This window comes from Phaenicophaeus curvirostris, chromosome 15 (genome assembly GCF_032191515.1).
Source record: "Phaenicophaeus curvirostris isolate KB17595 chromosome 15, BPBGC_Pcur_1.0, whole genome shotgun sequence".
Lineage (NCBI taxonomy): Eukaryota > Metazoa > Chordata > Aves > Cuculiformes > Cuculidae > Phaenicophaeus > Phaenicophaeus curvirostris.
The window spans coordinates 12,519,546-12,544,495 of NC_091406.1; the positions used below are offsets into that span (position 1 = coordinate 12,519,546).

At 37.3% G+C, this 24,950-nt stretch overlaps 1 protein-coding gene across 2 annotated transcripts; it reads left to right on the plus strand.

The window, feature by feature from the left end:
- Positions 1-201: 201 nt before the first annotated feature.
- Positions 202-23,447, plus strand: GABRA6 (gamma-aminobutyric acid type A receptor subunit alpha6). Of its 2 annotated transcripts, none has more exons than XM_069868975.1 (10): positions 202-252; positions 916-1,034; positions 1,169-1,236; positions 2,463-2,683; positions 2,791-2,873; positions 3,440-3,583; positions 4,010-4,162; positions 8,397-8,656; positions 18,039-18,302; positions 23,101-23,447. In XM_069868975.1, the coding sequence occupies exons 1-10, from the start codon at positions 215-217 to the stop codon at positions 23,149-23,151; spliced, it is 1,401 nt and encodes a 466-aa protein (XP_069725076.1). In that variant the 5' UTR covers positions 202-214; the 3' UTR covers positions 23,152-23,447. The 2 variants fall into 2 exon arrangements, with proteins under 2 accessions (XP_069725076.1, XP_069725075.1); XM_069868974.1 differs by lacking the exon at positions 4,010-4,162 and adding an exon at positions 4,243-4,395.
- Positions 23,448-24,950: the final 1,503 nt, after the last annotated feature.

Sequence of the window (24,950 nt, forward strand, 5' to 3'; positions counted from 1 at the left end):
CCCTAATGCCTTATTCGATTATTGTCACTGCTCTCCGGCCGCGCACCGTCCCTCCAGACCCCAATTCCCCCCCGGCGCAGTCGGATGAGGCTGAGCGGAGCCAAAGGACACGCACGGCCACGGCCCCCCCCGGGCAGAGGGACCAGAGGGGACGGGAGGATGAGCCCCGGCACCGGCTCCCGCTCCAGCTGACGGCTCGGAGGACACCCGAGGCATGGCTCTGCTCCTCGCCTGCCTCTGCCTGGCGGCCAGGTGAGCCCAAAGCCCCGGGAGCGGCCGGAGATCCTCGCCGGGGGCGGCTGAGCGGGGCACGGGCGGCGGGGACGGGACCGGAGCGGGGGTGAGCAGGGAGGGTGGAGAAGGGAGTGAGCCCCACGGGAGGATGGATCAGGGAGGATGGAGAATAGAGTGAGTCCGACGAGGGGAATGAGCTGGGAGGATGGAGAATGGAGTCCGATGGGAGGACGGAGCAAAGAGGATGGAGAATGGAGTGAGTCCGACGGGAGGATGGAGCAGGAAGGATAGAGAGTGAATATTATGAGAGAGATGAGCTGGGAGGATGGAAAATAAAGTGAGTCCGACGGGAGGGATGAGTAGGGAGGATGGAGAATGGAGTGAGTCCAACAAGAGGGATGAGTAGGGAAGACGGAGAATGGAGTGAGTCTGATGGGACAGATGAGTAGGGAGGATGAAGAATAGAGTGAGTCCGATGGGAGGACGGAGCAGGGAGGATGGAGAATGGAGCGAGTCCAACAGGAGGGATGAGTAGGGAGGTTGGAGGGCGAGTTTGGCAGAGGCTGGAGCAAGGAGACGGACAGGAGAGTCGAACAGGAAGGCTGAGCAGGGGGGTTGGAGAGGAGAATCGGACAGGGGCCAGGCAAAGGAGCTGACAGCAGGACTCATGTCTCCTCACAGCATAGAGAAGGTGGTGGGAGCCCAGGATGATGCGGGGGACCTCTACTCAGAAAACGTGACTCGGATCCTTGACAAGCTGTTGGACGGCTACGACAACAGGCTTCGACCGGGATTCGGAGGTAGAGGGGAGCTCCCATCCCTTCGGGGTGGCTGGTGGGCATGGGGAGCCCTGTCCTGGGCCGGCTGAAGGGGTGGTGGGAGCCAAGGTCCCAGGGGTGCTGCTCCTCTCCCAGCTCCTCTCCATGTCTCACAGGTGCCGTAACTGAAGTCAAAACAGACATCTACGTGACCAGCTTTGGGCCGGTGTCCGATGTGGAAATGGTAAGGGCCCTGCTTGCTGCCCCTGCTCTCCTTTCCTGGGATTCATTACGGTGGCATCTGAGTTGACCGTCATTAAAGCAGATTACGAGCCTTAATCCTCTTGACAATCTCTGGGGCCCGGCAGAGCGGGTGTGCGGAGCCGCATACGGCTATTTCCCCGGCCTGAGGCTGAGCATAGAGGGCATCGCCAGCCTCACCCGAGAGGTTAAAGATGTCTCTTTAACCTCGTTGAGAAGATTGGGAGCATCTGTGGCCTGATGCATAGGTTTGCAGGAGGGTTGCAGAGTAGGCGACAACCTGCCGAGCCCCTGCGGGGAAGGTGCCATTTGGGGGTCAGCTGCCCCTTGCCTTGCTGGGTGCCCCCCAATCCCTGCAGCTGCAGACCTGGGTGCGCTGTCCATCGCAGCAGCAGCCCCAGGAAAATGTTAAGCCTTTGCCATGAGGATGGCATTGCTGTTCTTATTCTGGAATTGACTTTGATCACTGTTTTTCCCTTGTACGCTTCCTCCGACGCCTGCTCACCTGAGCCTTCAGTTCAGTGCGCAGGCAAACAGCTGTGAGCCCCAAGATGCAACCGAAAGCTTTTCCACCTCTCTTCATCAGTCATCCTAAGAGGAGGCATCACTTCGCCTTCTTGCACATTTGCCTCCAGCCAAGGTTTAGCTCCATTTCATAAACAACTTATGTAGAGAACTCCTTTCTGAAGGCTTGTGAGAATATTACTAAGAATCCTAGAGAAAAATAACTTAGATTAACATTAACTTGACACCATAATCCTACTGTGATGTGACTCACTCCCATCAGTCCTTTCTTTGCGAATAACCAAAGTAAGCTGCTGTAGAAGTACTGAGCATGTCTTTTTGTTCCTGGCACATTATTTTTTTTGCACTTTTAATTAGTTATTTGTATTTTCTTAGGCCTCAGTCACTTTGAATTAAATTATTACCTCTGAGGGGACAATGAAGGGTTTTTTTTAACTTACTTATATCAAAGTATCTGTTCACTGATTAATTTGTAGCTATTCCTTGAACAATAAGAAAATAGGATATTTTTTCACAGACTACTTTTTTTAGTAACTACTTAATGATAATAGGATTACGTGTTTAAGCAGTAAATGAAATGCTATTGACATGTGTGTTAGGTTCTTTCAGGGAGGAACTGTATACACAGCCACTTGGGACTGCTGGCCCCTACACATAAGTCAACTTCCTATTTATTTTCCATAGGAATACACAATGGATGTCTTCTTTCGGCAGACATGGACTGATGAGAGGTTGAAGTTTAGTGGGCCAACTGAAATTTTGAGATTGAACAATTTAATGGTCAGTAAAATTTGGACACCGGACACCTTTTTTAGAAACGGAAAAAAATCAATTGCTCATAATATGACAACTCCTAACAAACTTTTCAGAATTATGCAGAATGGAACTATTCTTTACACAATGAGGTGAGAGCCTATGCTTTTGCTTTTCATTGACCTTTATTTTTGATTCTTTCATGCCAAGTTCCTGCATACCATTTTTTTTCATTGTCATTTACTGTAATGTATTCTAGACTAACCATTAATGCAGATTGTCCTATGCGGTTGGTGAACTTCCCTATGGATGGACATGCATGCCCATTGAAGTTTGGAAGCTGTAAGTTTTTCCTGTACCTTTCTGGTTTTTTATAGTAATGCCTTTGGTCTACCTGTATGTGAGAAGATAAGAAGTGAGATCCGAAGACAATACTTAATGACATAGCTGAAATTTGTTATTATTTTTTTATACTGGAATCTTTATCCTCTGAGACTCAGACCATTCATAAGCGCATGGATTTATTCACTGAATGGTGACTGTTGAAGCATATTTTATTGTTTGTTCTTACACATCAAGTAGACAAAAGAGTCCTTCAGCAAGTCATAAAGGCTGTGGTATATTTGCTATATTCTAGTTTTGCAAATTATACCAGAGTAGTTCTGTGGTAATCAATGTGTGTGCTTTATAACAAATTAAGAAACAAAAGCTAGTGCCTGTCAGGTCCCACCTCAACCATTCTCTCAATATTTTTTTTGCCTTTTATCATTGATGAGATTAGGAACTTTCTGGAGCAGAATACATGTTTCTATAGGTATTTGAGCCACAGAAGGGATCGTGATACTTATTTTTTCTATTGTTTATGCATTACATAATTAATAATAGTATTTTTTCCCTCTGTAACTCAGATGCTTATCCAAAAAGTGAGATAATTTACACATGGAAAAAAGGACCCCTGCATTCAGTAGAAGTACCACAGGAGTCTTCCAGTCTCCTCCAGTATGATCTCATAGGACAAACTGTATCTAGTGAAACAATTAAATCTAACACAGGTAAGACGTAGCCGTGTGGGAACTATTGACTTTATAAAACACATCTTGAAAATAAATTACAGGGGTTTTCTCATATAGAGCAGAATTAGTTTAAGTGTCTTTGCCATTTTAAAAACTAAAATAATTGGAAAGAATCTAACCATTGTCTCTTAGAAGAAGGCTTTTCAAAACAGTCTTTTTAAGCATACTATTTTTCATGCAGTTCTTAAGAATTCCCTGTCTCTCCACCCCAATAAAAAAAATACACAAAAATAAATATTATTCTCCTCTGTTTCCACAGGGTCATTTTACCTTTGTTAATCAGCTTATTTTTATTATGCATTATGAAGCCTGTAAGTGCTTTCCTCGGAACACTGTATGTTGGCTTTAAGCCAATATTTACTCATATGTTGCCAAAATAATGCTTACAGACTTGTCTCTTAACAGGTGAATATGTAATCATGACAGTTTATTTCCACTTGCAAAGGAAGATGGGCTACTTCATGATACAGATATATACTCCATGCATTATGACAGTCATTCTTTCTCAGGTGTCTTTCTGGATTAACAAGGAGTCTGTTCCAGCCAGAACAGTTTTTGGTATGCTGCATTAAGGTCCTTGAAAAGCTTAGCATCACATATACCATTCATTCATTACTTTCATTACTTGTTTGTTTTAGGTGAATATTCACTTCAGCTGCTCTATTTCCATCTTCAAAGGAAAATAGGCTACTATCTCATTCAGACATACATTCCATGCATCATGACTGTAGTCCTGTCTCAAGTTGTGTTTTGGATCAACAAAGAATCTGTTCCAGCAAGAACCGTAGCTGGTATTTTTTTTTGTTCTTACATCATTCACTTCATTCACTGTATTGCATCTGTTGTATCAAATAGCTACTGTAATCCAGTGGGGATTGGAAAAGACGGTGAATAGGTTTCAGTGAACAAAAGTAAATACTAAAATTAAATTAAATAATACTTGATCTGCTCACTAAGGTCAATGTGCTTTACTCAGAAAGCTTAGTTAGCCAGAATTGTTTGTGATGTTTTTCTTCCCCTCAATATTTTTTCATATGCAAGAAGGGACAATTTCAGGGTAAATGTCAACCTCTCCATTTTTTAAAGAGGAACTTTTCTATTGATTTATTCTCTTGTGAAATCAATCTGAGTTAAAGCTGAAAAAAAACCCCAAAATCCACAGGGGATGGAATTAATCTCATCTGACATAAGGTACCTCATCTAGCACTCGTTGTCTTCCCCTTGTCTGCAAAGGTATCTAAACAACTAGCAAGGACTTTAGATTGATAAAGTTAGGTGAGAAGAATCTCGTACCTAGCACAAGTTGGAGTTGTAATATGAAAGGTCTGTCCTTATTCCACGGCAGGCCCTTTTTTTGTAATTAATGCTCCCAAACCTGTGAGTTTTGTCTCCTTAATTTGTAATGTGTACTCTGCTAATAAATTTGACACGCACCCCCCACTGGAATATTGATAGGATCTGAAATGGCAGTTATTGTTAAGGGATAAACTTTCACTGACTGAATTGATGTTTCTAGAAGGCAAATAATAAAAATACTAGGCAAAAAAAAAATTGAAAAAACTTCATGAATCCACTGCCCAAACATACATGTTTTGCCTAGTATTTTTATATAAAGAATTCCCTTTGTGAGACTTGTCTTCAGTTACAAAAAGGCAGGTATGTGTTCCCCAAGCATAAATCATGCAAGTCTCATAATTAAAAATCAGTCTATATTTGTAGTTAGGAAGATATGGAATTAGTATAATGTGATTTTGGTCAAGTGGCATTTCCTAACAGTATAGAATGATATTCATAAAAGCATTCCTAACTTTTAGGAATGCTAGGTGAACACAACTTCCTTAGGTGCCTCTGAAGGAAGATCAACACTTTCATTCTTGTAAAACCCTCTTTGGGAACTGGGATGCAGTTTGGCATCATTAAGCACTTTCAAGTATTATTTTCTTGCAATTGGGATTTCTTTAAGTTTAAAAAAATACTAAAATATAAAGCAATAGACTTCCAAGGAAGTTTATTGCATCTGAAGCATAATATATATAGAAGGTTTATACACAGATACCCCAAAACTCTGGAATAACAGCTCTTAGATGTCGTACTGACAAGTAAACATAAAATTAGGAATGGAAAATATTTTACAAAAAAAGTGAAATAGACATCTTTCTCAGTATTGCGGAAAACTAGTCGTGTCAGCATTTCAAAAGAATATTTCAGTCCTTATTCCATTCTTATTTCTCCCAGGCACAGTCTGAATATATAGTCCCCTAATTCAAAATCCCATGGATTCTGAAGACCTTCATGTAGGGAAAAGAGGGCAAATTCTTATGACAAAAAGAGACTTTCAGATCCCAGTAAAACCAAAAAAGTTCAAAATGGAGAAATAAGTCTTGTTTCTGCATCATATTGCAAATACTTGAATTACAAATTTTCAGTTTTGCTTCTAAGTTCCCAAACTGTAAGTCTGAGATAAGAGAAGCTAATAGTAGAAAAATAACAATGGTGTGCCCAACCAATTTCTCAGAACAAATTAATTTAGCAGCTCTGTTTACCTCCAAAATGGATGCCAGTTATCCTTTGCAGGTAATATTGCAATAAATACTCTGACCACTGTGCAAAGATAAATCAATGGTCATAAGCACCTGCTCTTCACTGGTCTGCAAGTGAAAGATAGGAGACAGAAATACTTAAAGAGGTACTCATGTTCTTTATAATTGTGTCATTGGAAAGAACATCAGACTTCTAGTACGAAATTACTTATTTTATGTGGAGCTACATACATAGCTAAGCATATATGTATATATGTATGTATATGTGAAGTTTTATGAAATGTTAGGTAATTTATAACTGACATAAAACTTTAGGTAATTTAGAAATTACCTAAAATAAGTAACATGGTTACTGGAGGCCTGATTTTAAATATGCTCTGAATCTATATAGTGATGGCTATTATTTCACATTTTGATATGCTTTTATCTAATCTTTTTTATTCCTAACAAAAAAATTCATCTGCTGTTTTGCAGAATTATAGTAGTCAGCTTCTACTTTCCTAGCAGACCATCCTGGGAATTTTAAATATCTAGTCATTAAATTTTATTTATAATAAAGTCTCAGAGAGGGAAAGGTGTTTGGGTCTTTTTGTTGTTTCATTTTTCATAAAAAAGGAGTTCATATTTCAGTATTTGCAGTATGTAACAGAATCTTCAAAACTTTCTAAGAAGTGTTCAGATTGGAAAGGCAAGGGTAAACAATCATCAGTTACAGAGTTTACTAACTGTAATTTGGCAATCAATTTGATAAAGTAGTTTTCCACAGAGCAGAGCATTTCATCAATATTCACTCCACATTGAGAGAAGTCTTATCTATATCTGTAATAGAATAGGAGTCCTATTCCTAAGTTTAAATTCTTGCTGCAGTAAGTTTTTATTCAGACACAGAATATATCATTTTTATTACTAACTAGCACATGGACAGATTCTAATCTAATCACACATCATATTGAATAGTTCATTGTGGACCTTTGAAATTGAAATATATCTCAGCATACTTGTATTCATATTATAAAACAAGTCTGTCAGATTTGGGAGAACTAGAGATCCTACATATTTTTATCCCATCTCCTATATGCATTTCATTAAAACACATTAAGTAATGACATTGGGATGTAGTTAACCTCGGGCAGCTGGCAAGCTACATCACGTGAGAGAGTTGCAAAAAACCTCTGAAAAAAATCAAGTCAACCTGTCTTGGTGCTGCAGTATGCAATGACACTGCATCCTTTCCACTGAGCATCATTCACAGCGTTTTGATTCATCATCACAACATGACATTATAACATCATTTACGTTCCCACCTACCCTTTTCCATCTGCAGAAAAGAGCAGAAGAGGGTATTCTCCACCTTACTGTCTTTAAATATGTGTATTTTTCACATTATAGCAGGCATATTTATAAGTAAACATGAGTCACTGAGGCTTATATATTAATGAACGAGTTTGCTCTTGCACTTTTTGCTTGTATCAGGCAGCAGTGAGAAGTAAGTGTATTTCCTACATTATTAATGCTGTACACTCCAAATCAGGAAGAATAAAGCCATGAGTTCATGTGAAGAACATTTTGAGGCCCATGAACTACATGACCAGATTTGTTATGTGTAGATAGATAAGCAGCTTTAGAGAAGTAGCTTTTCTGTCCCTCTGTATTTGTAACTATGGTCACTTTAAAATCAAGATACCGTTCATGAATCTTAAAGAATGTGTGCAGTGATTAAAGACAACTGCACAGAGGACCAAACTCTTATTGCTAGAAATGTTTGGATCATAGCCTACCACCGATATTTACCCAGAACTCAATTGATTCAGTGAAGGTTCTGTAAGCCATGATCTGTCTTGCAACAACAGAAGAAAGAGAGGATGACTTCTGGGAAATGACAGTATGTTAACCTAGATTTCTACCAAACATTCCACTTACTAACCCCTCAAGTAAAGTTTCTTTCATAGTTTGAGCCCAAATTGTGATATACCCATGTTTACCACAATTCTAGGAAGCTGCACCATGAGGATTATCTTAACTTTCAGTCTGCTCAATGTATTAAGGAAATTTGTTCAGAGCTTTTAGATGCTGAAGCCAGTATACATGAATTACTTAAGAATGCAAAATACTCAACAGTCTTGTTAGAGATAGCATGTACATAGGACGACAGCTAAAACCAAAGAGAAATTGGGGTATTTTTAATATATATGAAGAGTAGCAGGGTTGAAGCAAAATTCTAATGCCCCCATTTTCTTTCTCTTATATTCAAGGAATCACTACAGTTCTAACAATGACCACTTTAAGCATCAGCGCACGCCATTCTTTGCCCAAGGTGTCCTATGCTACCGCCATGGATTGGTTCATAGCTGTGTGCTTTGCCTTTGTCTTCTCTGCACTTATTGAGTTTGCAGCTGTCAACTACTTTACCAATCTTCAGACTCAGAGAGCAATGAGGAAGGCAGCCAGGGCAGCAGCACTGGCAGCAGCTCTATCAGCAGCAACTGTACCGGCAGAGGACGAGATTGTCTCGGTAATTGCTTGCTTTTCTCATAATAAGCGTCATATAGGAAGAGGCAGTTGAAGTAACAAATGCAAAACAATATTAAAGTGGATTTAACCTGAAACAGATTATGTAACCAGATCATATCTATTTATCACACATAATTCTCATTTCGGAATATGAAAAGACTTAATTTATTCGTGCTGTTTATTTAAATTTGAGATACAATTTACTAGAGAGATGTTTATCTGGTAAGATATTTGAGGAAAGCCATTAGACTGTTAGCCATAATACTTCTACCGAGCAATGCTGTAGGCAGTGTGGTCAGGCAGCTGTGGTTCTCTCAGCAAGTCTGCAGAATTTGTAGGATTCTGTACAATGGACTAAGCGTGTGCATTGTCCAGATGATTATGGCATCACTGTAGTATGCTGGTACATACCATAAGTGGGTCAACTGGAAGAAGAGGAATTAGCCTTTACATAAACTTGGCATCTGTTACTTCCATAAAAATCTTTGTTGGTGGAAGCTAGGGGAAAAATCATAACTGAACGTAAAGATTAATGATAGATTTTACTGTATGCAGACAGGAAAGCTTTCTAGTATCAAAAAAGTTATGTCAGAATAACTTGTAAATATTATTCCTTACATCTCAGGCTAAGCAGTGAGTGCTGTCTCACAACATATGTTAATATACTTATCACTATAGTCCTCTTGTTTCCAAAATCCATTTCGCTACGGCCACGTTTCCCATTGTGAGTGTAATAACAGAATTTTAATGACCTGCAAAACCTCTGAAGCTGTAGTTGAATAAGAAAACCAGTCTGAGAGCTACTAAATATCAAGGCAACACCTTACCTACCAGATAGTTATTTTTCCACATTTGCTTATAAATTTACTTTAAAAAGCAGTTAAAGTTAAAACTTTCAGATACGTTCAAGCAGTTAAAAGTCATAATTGCAAGTTCTATATAACAGCAAAACCAAAGCTCCACAGCATCTTGTTACTGGTCCTCATTAAAGCTAATCAACAAATGTTATTCAGTTCAACTGGGAAGCATTGTGCTTGTAAGCCATATTGCACTTTTTAAATATTGAAAAAATTGATTACATTGTAAGATATAATAAAGAAATTAATTTGATTTTCACTAAAAGTACAAGGTACAAAAATCTCAGGACCACCTTTTTTTTGTTTGCTTTGTAAACCACAGTTAAAGATAGAAAATACAAAAGAAAATTTTAAAACTGTAAAACGCGCTTGGAAGCAAATGTTAGCAGAAACTTGTGCTGATTTTAAAATGAGCTGTTTCTGAGGTTCTGATGTCCCTTTTTTTGCCCCATGCCTCTCAAATTGTTCCATTTGTTTGCCTCTAAATTCTCTCATAACTTTTCCTTCCAGATTTGTCTTTATTTTGGTTGCTGCTTTTCTATTTGTCTTGTCTCCCTATTTACTCCTTCTCCCTTTTTAAAATGTTGTTTCCTAGCTCACTAAGGAAAAAAAAGCTATTAGAATCCATGACTTATATGTTAAAATGTTTATTAACTGATTATTATTATAGTTAAAATCTTTCCCTTCTCTCTTACCTCAGGCTTTGGTACCTTGCCTTTTCTAATCTGTGATTTTTTAATATCATTTTCTTTTTTAGATAGGATAGTTAAAAGTTTTCATCCACTTGTTGTGGTATTTTTATTTAAGACTTTTAAGTGCATGAAATCTGTCAAAATTTTAGCTATATGAAAGGACACATAGTGGGTGGGGACTAGTGAACAGCAAGTCAAAAATGCTTACCACCTTTTGCATTTATAGAAGTCATTCTATATATAGAAGGTGGCATTGGGAACATTTGTGAAATTTGTGAAGTTTGTGAAGGTTTACTTAATTTTGGGGAGTCCATTTGTGGAAATTAAAGTGAACAAGTGAGACATTCTTACTTGAAAATACCTACAACTGCCAATGGAACTCTGCTACCAGTAGCAACGTCAAAAGTAACAGCACAGACTATAAGTTTTTAATACTCCATTATGTTCAGCTGACTGAAGAGTAGCTAAAGAGCATTGTGGTGGGAATCACTGAATTAGTATTTTCTGTATGATGGAAGATCCATTTTCCAGCTTTGTGTAAGAGAAGCTCAGTGAGGCAGTTTTGGTATAAATGAAAATTCAAAGGAGTAATAAAACAGCCAGTTAGAAGCTTTTGCTGCTTGAGTGAGGACTTAAACTTGTCAAAATAAACATATTTACAGTATATATTCAGGGTTTTTTTTAACTCTAAATTAGCTATGTTTTTTGAAAAAACATCTGTCAAAAATAGTATCAGAAAGCCTGCTTCCTCCTTCAGTCTAGTTTATTTTATTTAAAAACTTACTTTATTCAAATAAACAAAACTTCTTCTCACAAGTTTTTATATTGTAGCCCCAAAACATGTACACTCAGAAAGGAAAGATAGCAGAAAACCAGATTCTGCTCCACTGTACTAAGGAAAGCATGGGGAACTCTGCTCAACTCATTGGCCTACAGTGGTTTTAGTACGAGAGACAATGGTCTGTGAGCTCAGCTAACTGATGACAGCCCAGCAGACCTCTTTGGTTCCAGGAAAGCCGCTTTATTTACCTCAGTTAGCAGAATTTGGCTTGCTCTCTCTGTCAGCTGCAGGCAATCCGTGTGTGAAAAACAAAACTATGGGTGTTTCACTCCAAAATATGATGGCAACAAGCTGAGTAGTCATCTGGTCCCTGACAGAAACCTGTTTTTATTCATATGGTTACCAAGCTTGTTCTAGCATGACAAACCCAAACATTATATATACATACATAAATATAAAAACATTATGGCATCTAGCTTTTTATCCATTTCAAATGTGTGTTTTCTATATCAATCATATTGTTTCATCATTATGGCTTCCTTTATCCAGCAATATCCCCATACTGGAAGTTGCAGGGGAAGGGAAATTGGTGGTACAGTCTGTAATGCACCATTTGAAGTGATGCTGTGCTAGATGGTCAGGGAGTACACACCACAGACCAAGACATCCTTTTCATGTGAGAGACTACATGTAAAAGACAAAATACTGTCACAAGGTGGTAGCTTGATTACCATTATGTACTAAAAGACTTGTGGTTTTAACAGAAAATAGCACAAAGCAGAGAAATACTGCTGGGTGAGCTTCCTTCTCCTGACACAGAGCCTTGTCCCCACGTTTCAAAATGACATGGCTTGGGCAGAAGAGGATTCTCATCCTCTTTAAAAACCCTGCCCAACTGCAGAGCAGCCGTATGTCGCTTTGGTGTAGAGGATTTAGTTTTTTGTAATTACGTCAGAATATATTGAGTGTGTTTAATGAGTATCCTACTGTAACTGAAAGGACAGCACTTTTTTTTTTGATTATCAACAGCCTTTTTTGAGATCATCCTAGGTACAGCTATACGCATTAAAGTCTTGATCGAGAACATGGCACTTTTAACAGAATTAGGGAGACCTTCCTGCTCCTCCACAATTCAGATCATCAAGTAGACAATTAAAAACAAACACCAACTTCCAATTATATTGACTTTTTGTTTTCCCAGTAAGGGAAGTAGATGCTAATTATTTGGTTCTGCCTGAGAGAAATATTCATCCAATTGACAAAGCCAATGCAGTAAGGAAGGTTTAGAAGCAGCTGAAATCATACACCAAAATAGGAGGATTAAATATGAGTTGGCTTTAGATTTTTTTTTGTTCAACATTGAAGTCTAATCCCACTACCTTTTTTGCAGGGAGGCAGTGAGAACAAAACAACCTAAGTTACATTACAGAAAAATCCTCAAACATGTCTAGTGCTGTTTGTACAATTCTGCCTCATTTAGACACTGAAGGAAGTAATTTTTATATGTGGCAGAAATTTAGCAAAGTAAATGTAGAGACAGGGGTTGTTCTGGGCTGACACTGATAAGTTTAAGAGCTGAACGTGACTCTGAATATTTAAACCTGTTTAATATAAACACATATTTTGACAGAGGCTCTGTACTAATTATATTTGTACGATATGCTACATACAAATGTTAGGAAGAGACTCTTACCACACTACATTCACATTGAAAAGACAATAACCAGGGTTCCAGTTTCTGTTCTCTTTAGTGCTTACCTCTTTTGTATGACAGCAATTTTAATACAATGGGCGTGGTATGTTTTTTGAAGTTATGCATTCTTCCTCTGTTGTCTTTTCAGATATTTCACAGGAAGTAAAACATCTTCAAAGTAATAAGTTAACAGCCTTTCCCCTAACCACCTTTACCAGACGGTGGGGCTAGATTTTGAGAGGTAAATTTCAGTCCCTGAAGGTTAAGAAAGAACTGGAGCGTGGCTCTCCCATGCTCCAATTGAGTAATTTAATCTAAGCAGTTTAACCCTTTACCTAGGGTAAAATGCAGAGAAAACAAATTGCCATATTATTCCTCACAATATTTCTAAGAAATGAAACTTCGAATTCCTAAAGGGATGCCTAAAGCTAGGACTATTAACAACTTCTAAACTATATTCAGCTTTTAATTATGCAGAACACTGTTTATAAATGTTTGCAATACACATTTTTTTAATCAGATTCCACAGTGAGATGTGCAAAGAGGTATCTAAATTGCAGGTTATAAAGAGTCTGTGGCATGTGATGGACATTTAAGCTGCACGGGACTTTAAAGATTGAGATACCTTAGTGCCTGTGCAAAAAGAGGTCTTAATACTCAGGTGAACTTCCCTGCTGCAGAGCACTGCATGTGGATTGTTCAGTTGCTAAGCGGAGTTTTTACAGATCACATTGTTGAAAGTAGGGGCTAAATTATGCTGAAGTCCCTCTGGGAGCTAAGTCACTAGGATGTGATTTTCTGTGTATAATATGAATGGTTGAAATTACTCAGATTGTATCTGCTAATGAGATGAGCAGGGAAAAAGAATAATATAATCATTATATAATAACATATTCAATTTAGTATTCTGTCGTGTCCAGACATTGAATGTTAACCCTAGTTTTTTTGTGTTTCTGGCTTCATTTTGTGTGTTTTGTCGTGTCAGCAAAATACCCTTATTCCAATAAACTGTAAAGTAAAGGAGGAATAACACATTTTTTGCCTAAACTTTTAGAGTTTGTTCTCACGAGCCTTTTTTTACTGCATTGCTGCAGGAAAGAAGAGACATAAGCAAGTATAAGAAAGATAAGTAAGGACAGATATTAATTTGTTTAAAGTTAGCCAGTATCTGAGTGCATACATAACATACTCATGTTACTGATAGGTCATAAACTAAATTGATAGTGAGAATATGTATTTGCAGTTTGAAGGAACAAAGGATAGCAGAAAATTTTACAAATATGAATTACAGAAGTTTCTTGAGGAAACGATACATAAGAACAAAGCACATTCATAAATCACAGTTTGCATCGATATAAAAATCAGAAAAAGCAGACAAAGGAATTACATTTACTTCAAGGTTATATGTGCTGTATTTTTTTTAAATCTGAGAGCCAAGCAATTTCCTGACAGCCTCCTGAGATCTTCTGAGCATAAGAAAATTCTAGTGATATTGATGAGAGTTGTGAGAGAGCAGCACCTTTTATAGACAAGCTTTGTGAGCTTTCTAGGAGATCAGATAGCTGAGCTGCAAAAGCTTAACAGAAGCCAAACTATACCTTACTAGCCCATATACATGCCAGTCTTTGTCTGGTCCAGTTTTATGGTATCTCACATTAAACAGTGATACTGCAATCTGTTTTGTGTTACTGGGTAGTCATAAGTAGTGACAAATTTAATTGCTTGATGGGACTAACATTCCACATGAGTTTAAGAGTACTTCTCTGAATTAGGATCAGTTACTTAACAAAGTTTATTATTTCATTGTGGCACAAGCTTGCCATGCCTCAGGCTTCTTGTTGTTGCTCTTGCTGCTTGAAAAACAGTCCTTTTGAGTGACTGGCTGTGTAAATTATGCAAAATAGGCTATTCATTCCTGTTTTCTCTGTGTTTAGCTAAGGTTTCATTATGTCATTGTAAGTAATCTTTGTCAAAAGGAAAAGCTAAATCTAAATATGGCAGACAAATTACTGTAGATGATGTTCAGAACTCAGCTGTAATAAGAAACTATATGATTCCTTCGCACTGTGTCCTTCTTTTGGTTTAGCAGTGAATTCCAGTGAAAAATATGAGCTGTGGTTCTGGGGCAGCAAGTCTGGTCTATACTCAGCTACCACATTGAGAAACATCTTCATTACGCATCTGGGATAAATTTGGACTTAGAATTCCACGTCCGAGTTAGTGATATAAAAGAAAATAGTCCTGATCCTGACTTGGTAGATGGGCACATAGAAGTTGTAGAGACAGCGTGAAGAACTCTTGGGGTCTTAATGATTTACACCAATTCTAAAACACTTCCTCAGCAGGTGAAGAGCATGATAAAAAGCTGTGGCTTTACTGAGACAGTAAAATGCACTGGTCCTTCCTGAGTATTGGAATAGGGTATTCTAGGTAATGAGAAGTGATGAATATAACTGTATTGATAGGAATGGACAGAAACTGCCCCCAAAGTGGGAGCATAATCACACTCATTAACATGCTTCCCAAGTTCTAAGGGTGCACACTGGCTCTAGATTTTCCCATCTCCAACTTGAGATGAAATCACATTGAGATAATCTGCCTTCTAGAGCAATACTCCTACAGGAATGAGATTTAATAAATATAAACAAAATAACAACCAAGATTACACTTTTTGAAGTGCCTATTCACACTGATTTTACTACCATTACATTCAAAATATGTTCAATACTGTTCATCCACAGACCATATTCTACATGTGGTCTGCCTGATTCATGGCTGACTGATCCAGGGCAGAATTGACCCACCTTATACCAGAATATCACAGAAAAAAAGGGCCAAGATTCACCTTAGCACCTATATTTTTGGGAACCACTTATTCTCCACAGAAGGTCAAATTATCTTGCAGTAAAGTGAGAAACAAGCTACCTTATAACTTTTACAATTCAGTTCATAGCAGGGCATTCAAGCAGAACAGAACAGTAGCTTGAATGAAAGCAGTAGCCCAGGCTCTCTCTGTCTGCTTATAGAGTGGGATTATTATTATTATGATTAGCGCAAGTGGACACAGATAACCCTCTTTCTGTTTCTGAGACACATCCGTAGATCATCCTGCATTTAAATCTGTCTGTTGCTTGTTGTGTTACTGGAAAATACAAACCCAAACATCTGTGCTCCAGATAGGCACAACCCCAGAGTATCAATGCCATTTAATATCCATGCAAAACATGATACTAGTCTTTTAATGTGTAGATGGCAAAGTGGAAGGAGGAGGATGTGCCAAGTTGGAAGTGTTGATGGTATGTGGAGGAAGAAAAAGTTAATAGGTAAAAGAGGCATATACAGAAAAAGCACTTTTTTTTTTTTCCCTGAGTATGATTATGTTCTCTCTACCTTTTACTTAGACTAAAATCAGCTGTGAGGAATTCACCTCTCCCTAGTTTCAGCAGGATACCGCTCCTTTCATCTATGATCAGAATTTGGCATCATGTAGCAATGTCACTTATTCTGTTACTCTGGCAGAAACACTGACCACTAAAAGGATACTTGTTTTAACTCCATTTGAAGTCATATGGGAGATACCAGGTGTTCTGGGCTACTCTTTTATTTAGAAATTGTGGCCCAAGTATAGGCAGAGTATTTTAGGAGATGCTGCTTTTCCTTTTAATGACCCATTCATTTATCTGATTGACTAAATTCTGTTTCCATGCATAGAAATCCTGCAAGATAAATCCCAAAAATGCTGACAGTGGGCTACATGTAAGTGAACGATTGTCACTGACTCAGACCCAAGGAATTACTTTGGAAATTGCATATGTAACAGAATTTTGCTACCTTAAAGCCATTCAAATATTGCTGTTCCATTTTACAATAGAAATATATACTGTTGTATTATAAGTTATTTACATTACTTAAGAATTCTCTCATCAGCTTCAGTCAGTGAGTTATCCAGTTCTGCTGACCAAAAACTCTCCTTATTCAAACCCAAGAAGAGCTGTCTTATGTTGTGCAATTTTGCTGCACAACATTTTTCATCAATAATCTGGAAATAAGTTTTCAGTCCTTTACTTATGAAGCCTCAAACTCAAGCTCAACTAAAACATTGTATGTTAGCATTACTTAATAGGCTCTAAGGTACTTCTATTGCTCCCTGTTAACAGAGAACTTGAATACTTCATATCAAAACAATAAAAAACAACTTGACAGTCTAGATATTCTTCTGTATTTTCTCAACCATCAGATGGATCTCATGGCTGCTACCATGCTTATTAGCGGTAGTCCTGGCTAGTGGCACTAATAGCAAGGTTTTTGAAAGTTTCCTTTCGTTTGATACTGCTGTGAAAGTGGGTAACTAATATCCATTAGAGCAGGCTCGGACCTTGTGGGAGATTCTGTTCCTAAGCCATTTCAGTAAGGAAGAGATCTATTACTTTGATTCCTGTGAAAGTGAAAGATGGCAACCTGGCCACAAACAAGAGAGGTATATATAGTGAATATACATGCCAGCCTAGCAACTAAGAGGTAAACACTAAATGTACCTGAGATTTAACTAAATTTTTAAGAGCTTTCATACAGCTTTCTGAAGATTAGTTTGACCCAGCTATGAATATTGCACAAAATATAGGAATACTTTTGTTTTCTTTTACCATAAATGAAAACAAAAATATCTCCATTACAGTTTATATGAGTATTTGTCTTCAGTTGTATATATGAAACTGCTCTGGGAATGATAATATATTCGAAAATGAAATTTCATCCTAGAAAAAGCTACAGGTCAATTTAGCATTCCTGTCTTCAGCACCTGTAAGATCAGTTTGTTTCCTTTTGTGCTACAGTCTTCTAGTTCATAACCAGCTAGTTTGGGGACTAATGGCTTGATGGTGTGATGGCTTGATTTCATTGAGTGTTTACCAAAACTCAGCAATGAACTCACACAGTGAAGATTGCACTTGAGCCTGCCCATATTTGCTATTTTGTTTAAATTTTGTTCCTATCTACATGAACTTCCATCATACCAATATATTGCAATTTAGATACACTGTTACCTTCTTTTCCTTTTAGCTCCATCTTTTATTTTCCTTTCTGTCTTGTAGCTTCTGTTTATTACTGAGTTAAAAATACAGAAAGTACATATTCTATTATTTTTTTACAGCAAAGCTTTAGGCTACTAATATACCTTTGTATATTTGCATTGTTTCTGTGATTTACTTAGTTTGCTCTACAGTAGAGAAGTAGAAATAATATCAGAAAGTTGAGTAGAAAGGTAGAGAAAAGCCTAATGATCACAAAACCTAAGACACTGTACCCAAAACCCACTCTTTTTTTTTTTTTTGAACACCTCCTTTTTCTTTTTTCTTCCACAGCATTCTGACTCCAACTGTAACTTGAAGAAGCGAGTAAACTCTCTAGCATCTCAGGCAGATCAGTCTCCTGATGCCAGCATAATATCACATACTGCATCCCAGTGTCAACCGGTGCCTGTTCCTCCACCAGCCCCACCACCACCACTGCCACCAATTGGAGGCACAAGTAAAATAGATCAGTATTCTAGGATCCTCTTTCCAGTGGCATTTGCAGGATTCAACCTAGTATACTGGGTTGTTTATCTTTCAAAAGACACTATGGAAGTAAGTAGTCGAATTTCTGAATAATTGCTTGTTATATGCAATATGTTTATTTGAACAATATTACTGTAATTGTTCATTTCCTCTTGCAACTCCAGTTAATCTGTCCTTTTTGAGGAAAGTTACTGTTAACGGCTTTCTCTAAATGATCAGGTGTGGCTTCCAGTAGCAGCGGCACTCTACAGTGCAGAAAGGCTATTTAAAGTTGAGAAATGTAAACATTTATTTCTATGCCATGTTGCACTGAGCAGAACACATTGTGTAACACAATGTAAGATGCCATTTTCAGCAAACAAACTAATCTTAAATCTTCCATTTCTTAATCTTCCTATCTGCAGTAAGAAACGGTAGAATTATCTGTTGAAGCAATGTAGTGAAGGAGATAAGAAATTCAAGATTTCCTAAGGTTTTCTCAGTAAGGTAATGAGATAACAGTCTCCTCGAAAAAAGTTTGTTATTAATTCTAAACATATATCCATAGTGTGAAGAATTGACAAGTGCAGTATTGTATATAGTTTTTGAATCAAGTCCCTATTTTTATACATTTTAATACTGATTTTTTTTCCTGTTTCTTCATGAAGGTGATCTGTTTTATACAGATACAACTGTTGAATCCTTTGCTTAAGTTTGTTTGAATCAGGCAGTGCGATCATGTCTTTGGATACCCATGAGGTCCAGAAGAGGTGTGTGCCCTGCAAATTTAGCATGTCTAGAATAATCAGTGAAAAGCTTATAATTTTCAAGCAGTCATAAACCTTTAAGTCTTTTATAGCTTAATTTTCCCTTTTGCCTATATACAGCTAATAGCATCCCATTTTCTTGGTAAAAAAATATATTCATTTGCCTCCTTGCCACAGAGTTTTTGATTTCCACTCTACATTGCAGTCAATAAGATTGGTATATTTGCTTTATTTAGGAAGCGAGAGAGATAATGACAGCATTTAGATAGTACTGAATGCACAAACTCCCTGTATCAATAAAAGCAGAGGCTAGGAGTCTGGTATGTGTGGTGAATAGATCGTACCTTTATTTCCTAGATTAGATGTAAAGCAGGCCAAGGGAAATCTCATGGACAGCCAAGAGATGTTGCAGTTCAAAGTAAAAGAACAGTGCTGATCAGCTGATTGATGGCATCTTGCCTCTGCCTGAAGCAAAGGCTACTAGCCTCTAATTTTGCTGATTTTCACTACTAGTATGATCTGAAAAATGCAGTCTCTCAAAGATGAAGCATGCTGCCAAGCAGCTGATGTGAAATCAAGAGGGCAGGAAGATAGGAGGCACTATCTCTTACAAATATTTCTGCAGATGTCTCTCTCAAGAGGTCACAGCTGCTAACTCCTGACCACTCAAAATCTGCCCAATGCTAAATTTAGCATTTCTGCCAGAGCTACTGATCCTGCTATTAAAATATTGACTATGTGTGCAAATTACTTATCTCAGTCAGAGAAGGGAAGTATCAAAAAGGCTCATGTATAATCATTACAACTTTTGTTTAGAGGCCAGTTCCTCAGCCTGCGTAGTACACCATAACTCCAGTGATTTCATTGAACCATTCACATTTTGGATCTAGAAATATTTAGAACATAGTTACCATTCCCATTGGTAGTGATGAAATATTTACACTGAACCTTGTATATTAATAGCTTTATTGGAACTAGGCTTTTAAAATACTACTTTAGGTCATAGCACTGACTATAAATATTTTTTAAATGCCCCATTTGCAAGTTCACAAGTCTTCTCACAAACTCAGAAATTATGTTCTGTACTAGCCTTATAGAATGTCAGAGATCCAGCAGCAAGATTTAGAAAGGAAAAAGTATTGACAGGTGGGGTATTTTGAAGGAAGTAAGCAATTACATAAAATGTTGATGAAGCTCTTCATAAATTACAGTTTCTTGTTTGTGCACTCCATTTTAACTAATAATGATTGTGATATATATTGCTAGGTTTCTAATTCAATGTGGTATCATTTTACCAGTCATTACTTTCAAGGAAAACCAGGATTGGTTTTGCTTTAAAAACATATTAAATATATGTAAGCCTTTCAATTGAAGCAGAGGACACACAAAAGTAAGGTGAGCAAACCACTGCATACTTCAAGGGCAGTTCAACTCAATGACAGGCTCAAGTCCAAAAGATTAAATATTGGTACAGTATTACTCAGTTAAGAAATTTAATTTCACTTAGAAATTGTATTTTGTGCAGTATTTTGGGTATATTAGCTTTACTTTTAGGAGTTACTTCTCTGAGTTCATTTGGCTTCTGTTTAAAATAAAACAGGAAAAAAATATGATACCATATTTCCTGTGCATCAGTTCTCGTAGTGCACCTTTTGAGGGTTTTGATTAGTGTCTTTTGGAGTGCAGAACATCGTCTGTTATTGTGGAGATTCCTAAGCTGGACCATTGCTGATGTCTTTCGATGGTGCGTATAAAGAAAGAAGCAGCATTTCATGAATCTGTTTATAGAAGTAGACTATTAGCACGGGAATCAAAGGTAATTTTCAACTCCTTTCATTGTCTTCCAGACAGATTTTTCCTTTAATGGAAGTGCAAGAATCATTTTTTACTTTGTGTTCTGGATTCAGAGCATCAGCTAGAATGAGCAGTCTTGTTAGTGTAATGACACAGGGTTTCATGGAAGGAGGAGCTCTCTCCTAAAGCTGTTTGGTCGTATTTCTGTGCACTAGTAAGCAGTTTTCTTATGGCTTAAGTAATGGGCCATATGTTACAGAAATGAAGAAGTCATTCTTGTATACTGTGTTTGATACTATTTATAAGAACCTTGGGGCTTGAGTACTTTTCAAAGTGCTCCTTGGGGTACCTTTTTCTTCCCTCTCTATTTAATCATTTTATTTTTGGAAGACAAAGTTAATCACCCTTTCTCTTACTATAAATGTAAACTAAGAGCATGCTAACTACAGAAATTTTAGGATTTGGAAGTCTGCATACTGAAGAAGGTGTTTCTAATAAAATGTATGCCTTGAAACAGTTGAATATTATTTTTCAGCTAGGATTGAGCATGTTGAAATAGCATCTGAGGCCAAACTCTGTACTTCCATATATACTGAATCAAGTCCAGCTCAGCAAGCCAGGAAGTTTAGTATTTTGCTACATTTTTAAGCAAAATAACAGCATATGAAAATATGAAAAAAAATTCCAAGTTGAAATTAAGTGCTGCAGCTGAGTACTTTTTATACATGGATAGGATAAATTTATCTTCTGGCCTTAATATTTAAATAAATGGTTCTAGTCTCCATTGTATCTAGTGGAAAAACATTCTATTCAGTAGCAGTCACCCACCATGCAACTTGATACATAAAAGATATTTAAATGTAAACTGCTTTGTGTTGTGGAATAGCAATTGGGTTGCAGGACAACAGTTATATTGCTAAGAGTATAGAAATTAAGTTACTATAGTTCTCTGCCTGCATTTTGCTAGACAGCATGTTGTTAGAATCGAATATAAGCAAAGGACAACTTAGGAGGTGAAAAAAGGAGGCCTTTGAAAATATGTATATGGAAGAATTGCCAGATGAAATAAAGACGACAGTTTTTACACCACAGAAAATGTTGATACTTGTACGATACGCTCCTCCTCTTCCTCTGAAAAGGTTTTTTAACGGTAATGCTGGCACATACTTCACTATAGCAATATCACTGTGCTATATATAATATGAAAAAAATAAGCATTATTGTTACTCTAGGAGGACTTACTCCCTCACTACGTAAGGTCAGTTTGTAATTAATTTAGAAGGAAGGTTTGAAGATGTGACATCCCACGGATTTATTCATGCAAGATGGAACAGATGTGTTTCTATGGTGCATGTTCTTCTGAAGAGAATAGTACTATCTACCATACACAAAAAGCTTTATTCGGTAACATGCAACACACATTTCTATAGATCAGCCAAAGAGAGAAGGTATTGAAAGGAAAACCTATCTGACAAATGAGCTTTTTATTTTGTCATACAGCATTTTTTGGCTTGGCTTTTGGTTTTAAGTCTTGGTAGGCCCTTGAGCTGAATAATAATTTATCACAGTGCCCTTGGTAGGTGAATTGCATGCTTAGTTTATTTTAAAATTTTCTTAATTTAGAATGCAAAGAATGCCCTTTTAATGAGAGGAACACAAGTACTTAGTCTACCTTCACCATATCATTCACAATGCATACACTATTCTCAAAATAACCTGTCTTGATTTTTATGTATAATATTATAGTACCGTTTTTAATGTAATGAAACAGAATGATAGAGTGAATCAAACTGAAGAAGGATATAATGTTAAAGTTTTGATGATAAACTGTAGAAAAACACTTGGGCACTAGCTTTTATGTTTGGGAGCAGAGAAAGGTGCAAAGTCACTGAATGTGCTAAATGTGCTGAGTCCCGGATACAGATTCGGATACAGAATAATGGCAGAGAAAGAGTTACATAACAGGTTGAAGGAGAAGATATTGCTGATGCCATGTGCAAAGAAACAAGGACAGAGAAAGAAACAAGAACTGGAAAAGTATTAAACTTCAGCATATTAATATTCACAAAGCTTGTAGTGTGCATTGTTACATCATGTCTCAGTTTAAACACTGGAAAAACAAAGTTCATGAGAAAATAGTCATTGTCATCCAGACTTACAGGTGAGTTTGATTATCCAGTTAACAAACATAGAAATCTAAGATGATTCTCCTTTGTAAAGCACTTCTATTTTAAGTCTGCTGAGACACTTAAAATCAAGTAGTTTTGTTGGTTAACTTCATTGTTAACAATCCATAGCTTAAACTTCCCTCTAATTTTTAATTCCAGTTTTTTGAACCTACTGCAATGCATCTTCGAAATGACCATCTGTCCAACTGAGGAACAGCTCAAGATTTCAAAGAAATCACTGAAGGTTGTGTAGGGTTGAAGGGATTTCGAAGGATTTGTTTATCCACAGGTGCTCTCAATTTTCAAACAGGGAATATTTATATTGGACATCACCTAGAAACAAACTCTGGACAAATCAAGAAGATAGAAACTGCGCAGGGTTCTAACAGTACTTTAAGATTTCTTACATTGATTCTACTGCAAGAGTTCTTTTTAAATTGGTTTGTTCGATTGTCAAAGAAAATATGTATATTTGTTCTAATGCTGTTACAAGTAATTGAATGTTTACATTGGATTGTTTTTTAAATACAGTAAGGATTGCTAAGATAAACCTGATTCCAAACTGGCTTAACTTGGCATAGTTTCACCAAAAGGTTAGGAGCTGCACAGATCTGCAGCTCTTGAAATTGACCCAAAATAATGTCAAAAATCCTATCAAAGGGAGCTGCATACCCATCAGCTTTTCATAACCCTTTTACAGTAAAGATGAATGATGAATTCTATTTTCTTTAATTTCATCTGCTGTAATTTAAGGTAATATTTATAAAGAGCAAGATATAAGAAACTGTTAATGTACTTTATGTTATTAGTTATGATAGTGTAAGCTTTTCTGTTGAGAGTGACCACGGAAGTACAAGCAGACTAATAAGCAATTTCTCGGCAGGATCTAGGAAGGCAGAAGTGAGATATCAGGGAGTTTTCAAGGTCCAAAGCTGAACAGACAGAAAAATGCAGCTACCCATCAAGCTAAGTGCAAGCCTCCAGCTCCAGGAAACCTCCTGAAAGCAAGTCTTTGTAGCTAGTTAGGGAACAAGCTGTGTGTTAGCTAGCTGATGCTTCTGAACTGCCCATAGCAAACTCCCTAGAATTTTTTGTCCAGAGGCAAAGTACTGTCAGCATATTCAGAGTTTAAAGATAATAATCTTTTAATTTATTTGTCACTCTCAACACACAGTCACAGGATTTTTTCTCATATTTCATAGTCATTTATTATTTTATTGTATATTCACCCTTCATCTCCATAATCCTTCTTAAGAATGTAATTAGAAAAGATATGCCTAATCAAATGAAACCCAAGCCAATTTTGTTGCAGGTGTAATGGGCACTGATGGGAGTCAAAGGCAGACAGAGAAGCATTACATGCAGCCACATAAAAATTAAAGACAACTATGTTGAAATTAATTTTAGTACATTAAAATTAAATTAATTTTAACAGAAACATGAAATTCTGTACTGTTTCAGGAAATCCAGGGCCTTTTGCTTTGTCTAAACAAACATCTTAATCACTGTGAGAAAATATTTAGGGACTGACTAATAGACTCCAGTAAATTGTCAGCAGTTTTATTGGCACTGTAACAATTTTGACTATCTGGTGACCTAGCTCCAGCTGTTTTCCTCCTCCTATTTCAAGAGGAGTGTATAGCTTTTACTGGTGTGGTAACTGAACTGAACCTGCAAGATGACTTTGTATACTCATTGTTAACTCAGAAGAGCTTGGATCGGGACAGTTTAAGTAGATTCAAGTCGATAATAACTACTGTTTGCACAGAGATGGCATGTTTGCATTTTTCTGACTGGCTGCAGGCTAGCACACTTGGATGTATTTGTAAGTGCACTGAAATCTTCATTTTGCTTTGAAACTACAATTGTGACAATTTTTCCTATTTTCAGCCTTTTATATGCTATTTTTTTAAAAAGTAAAAGTTGGACTCTGGGCAAGTATTTTATAATTTGTAAATACATCTTACTTTGCAAAAACCAAATTGTGCTATAGGGACCAGAGGTTATTT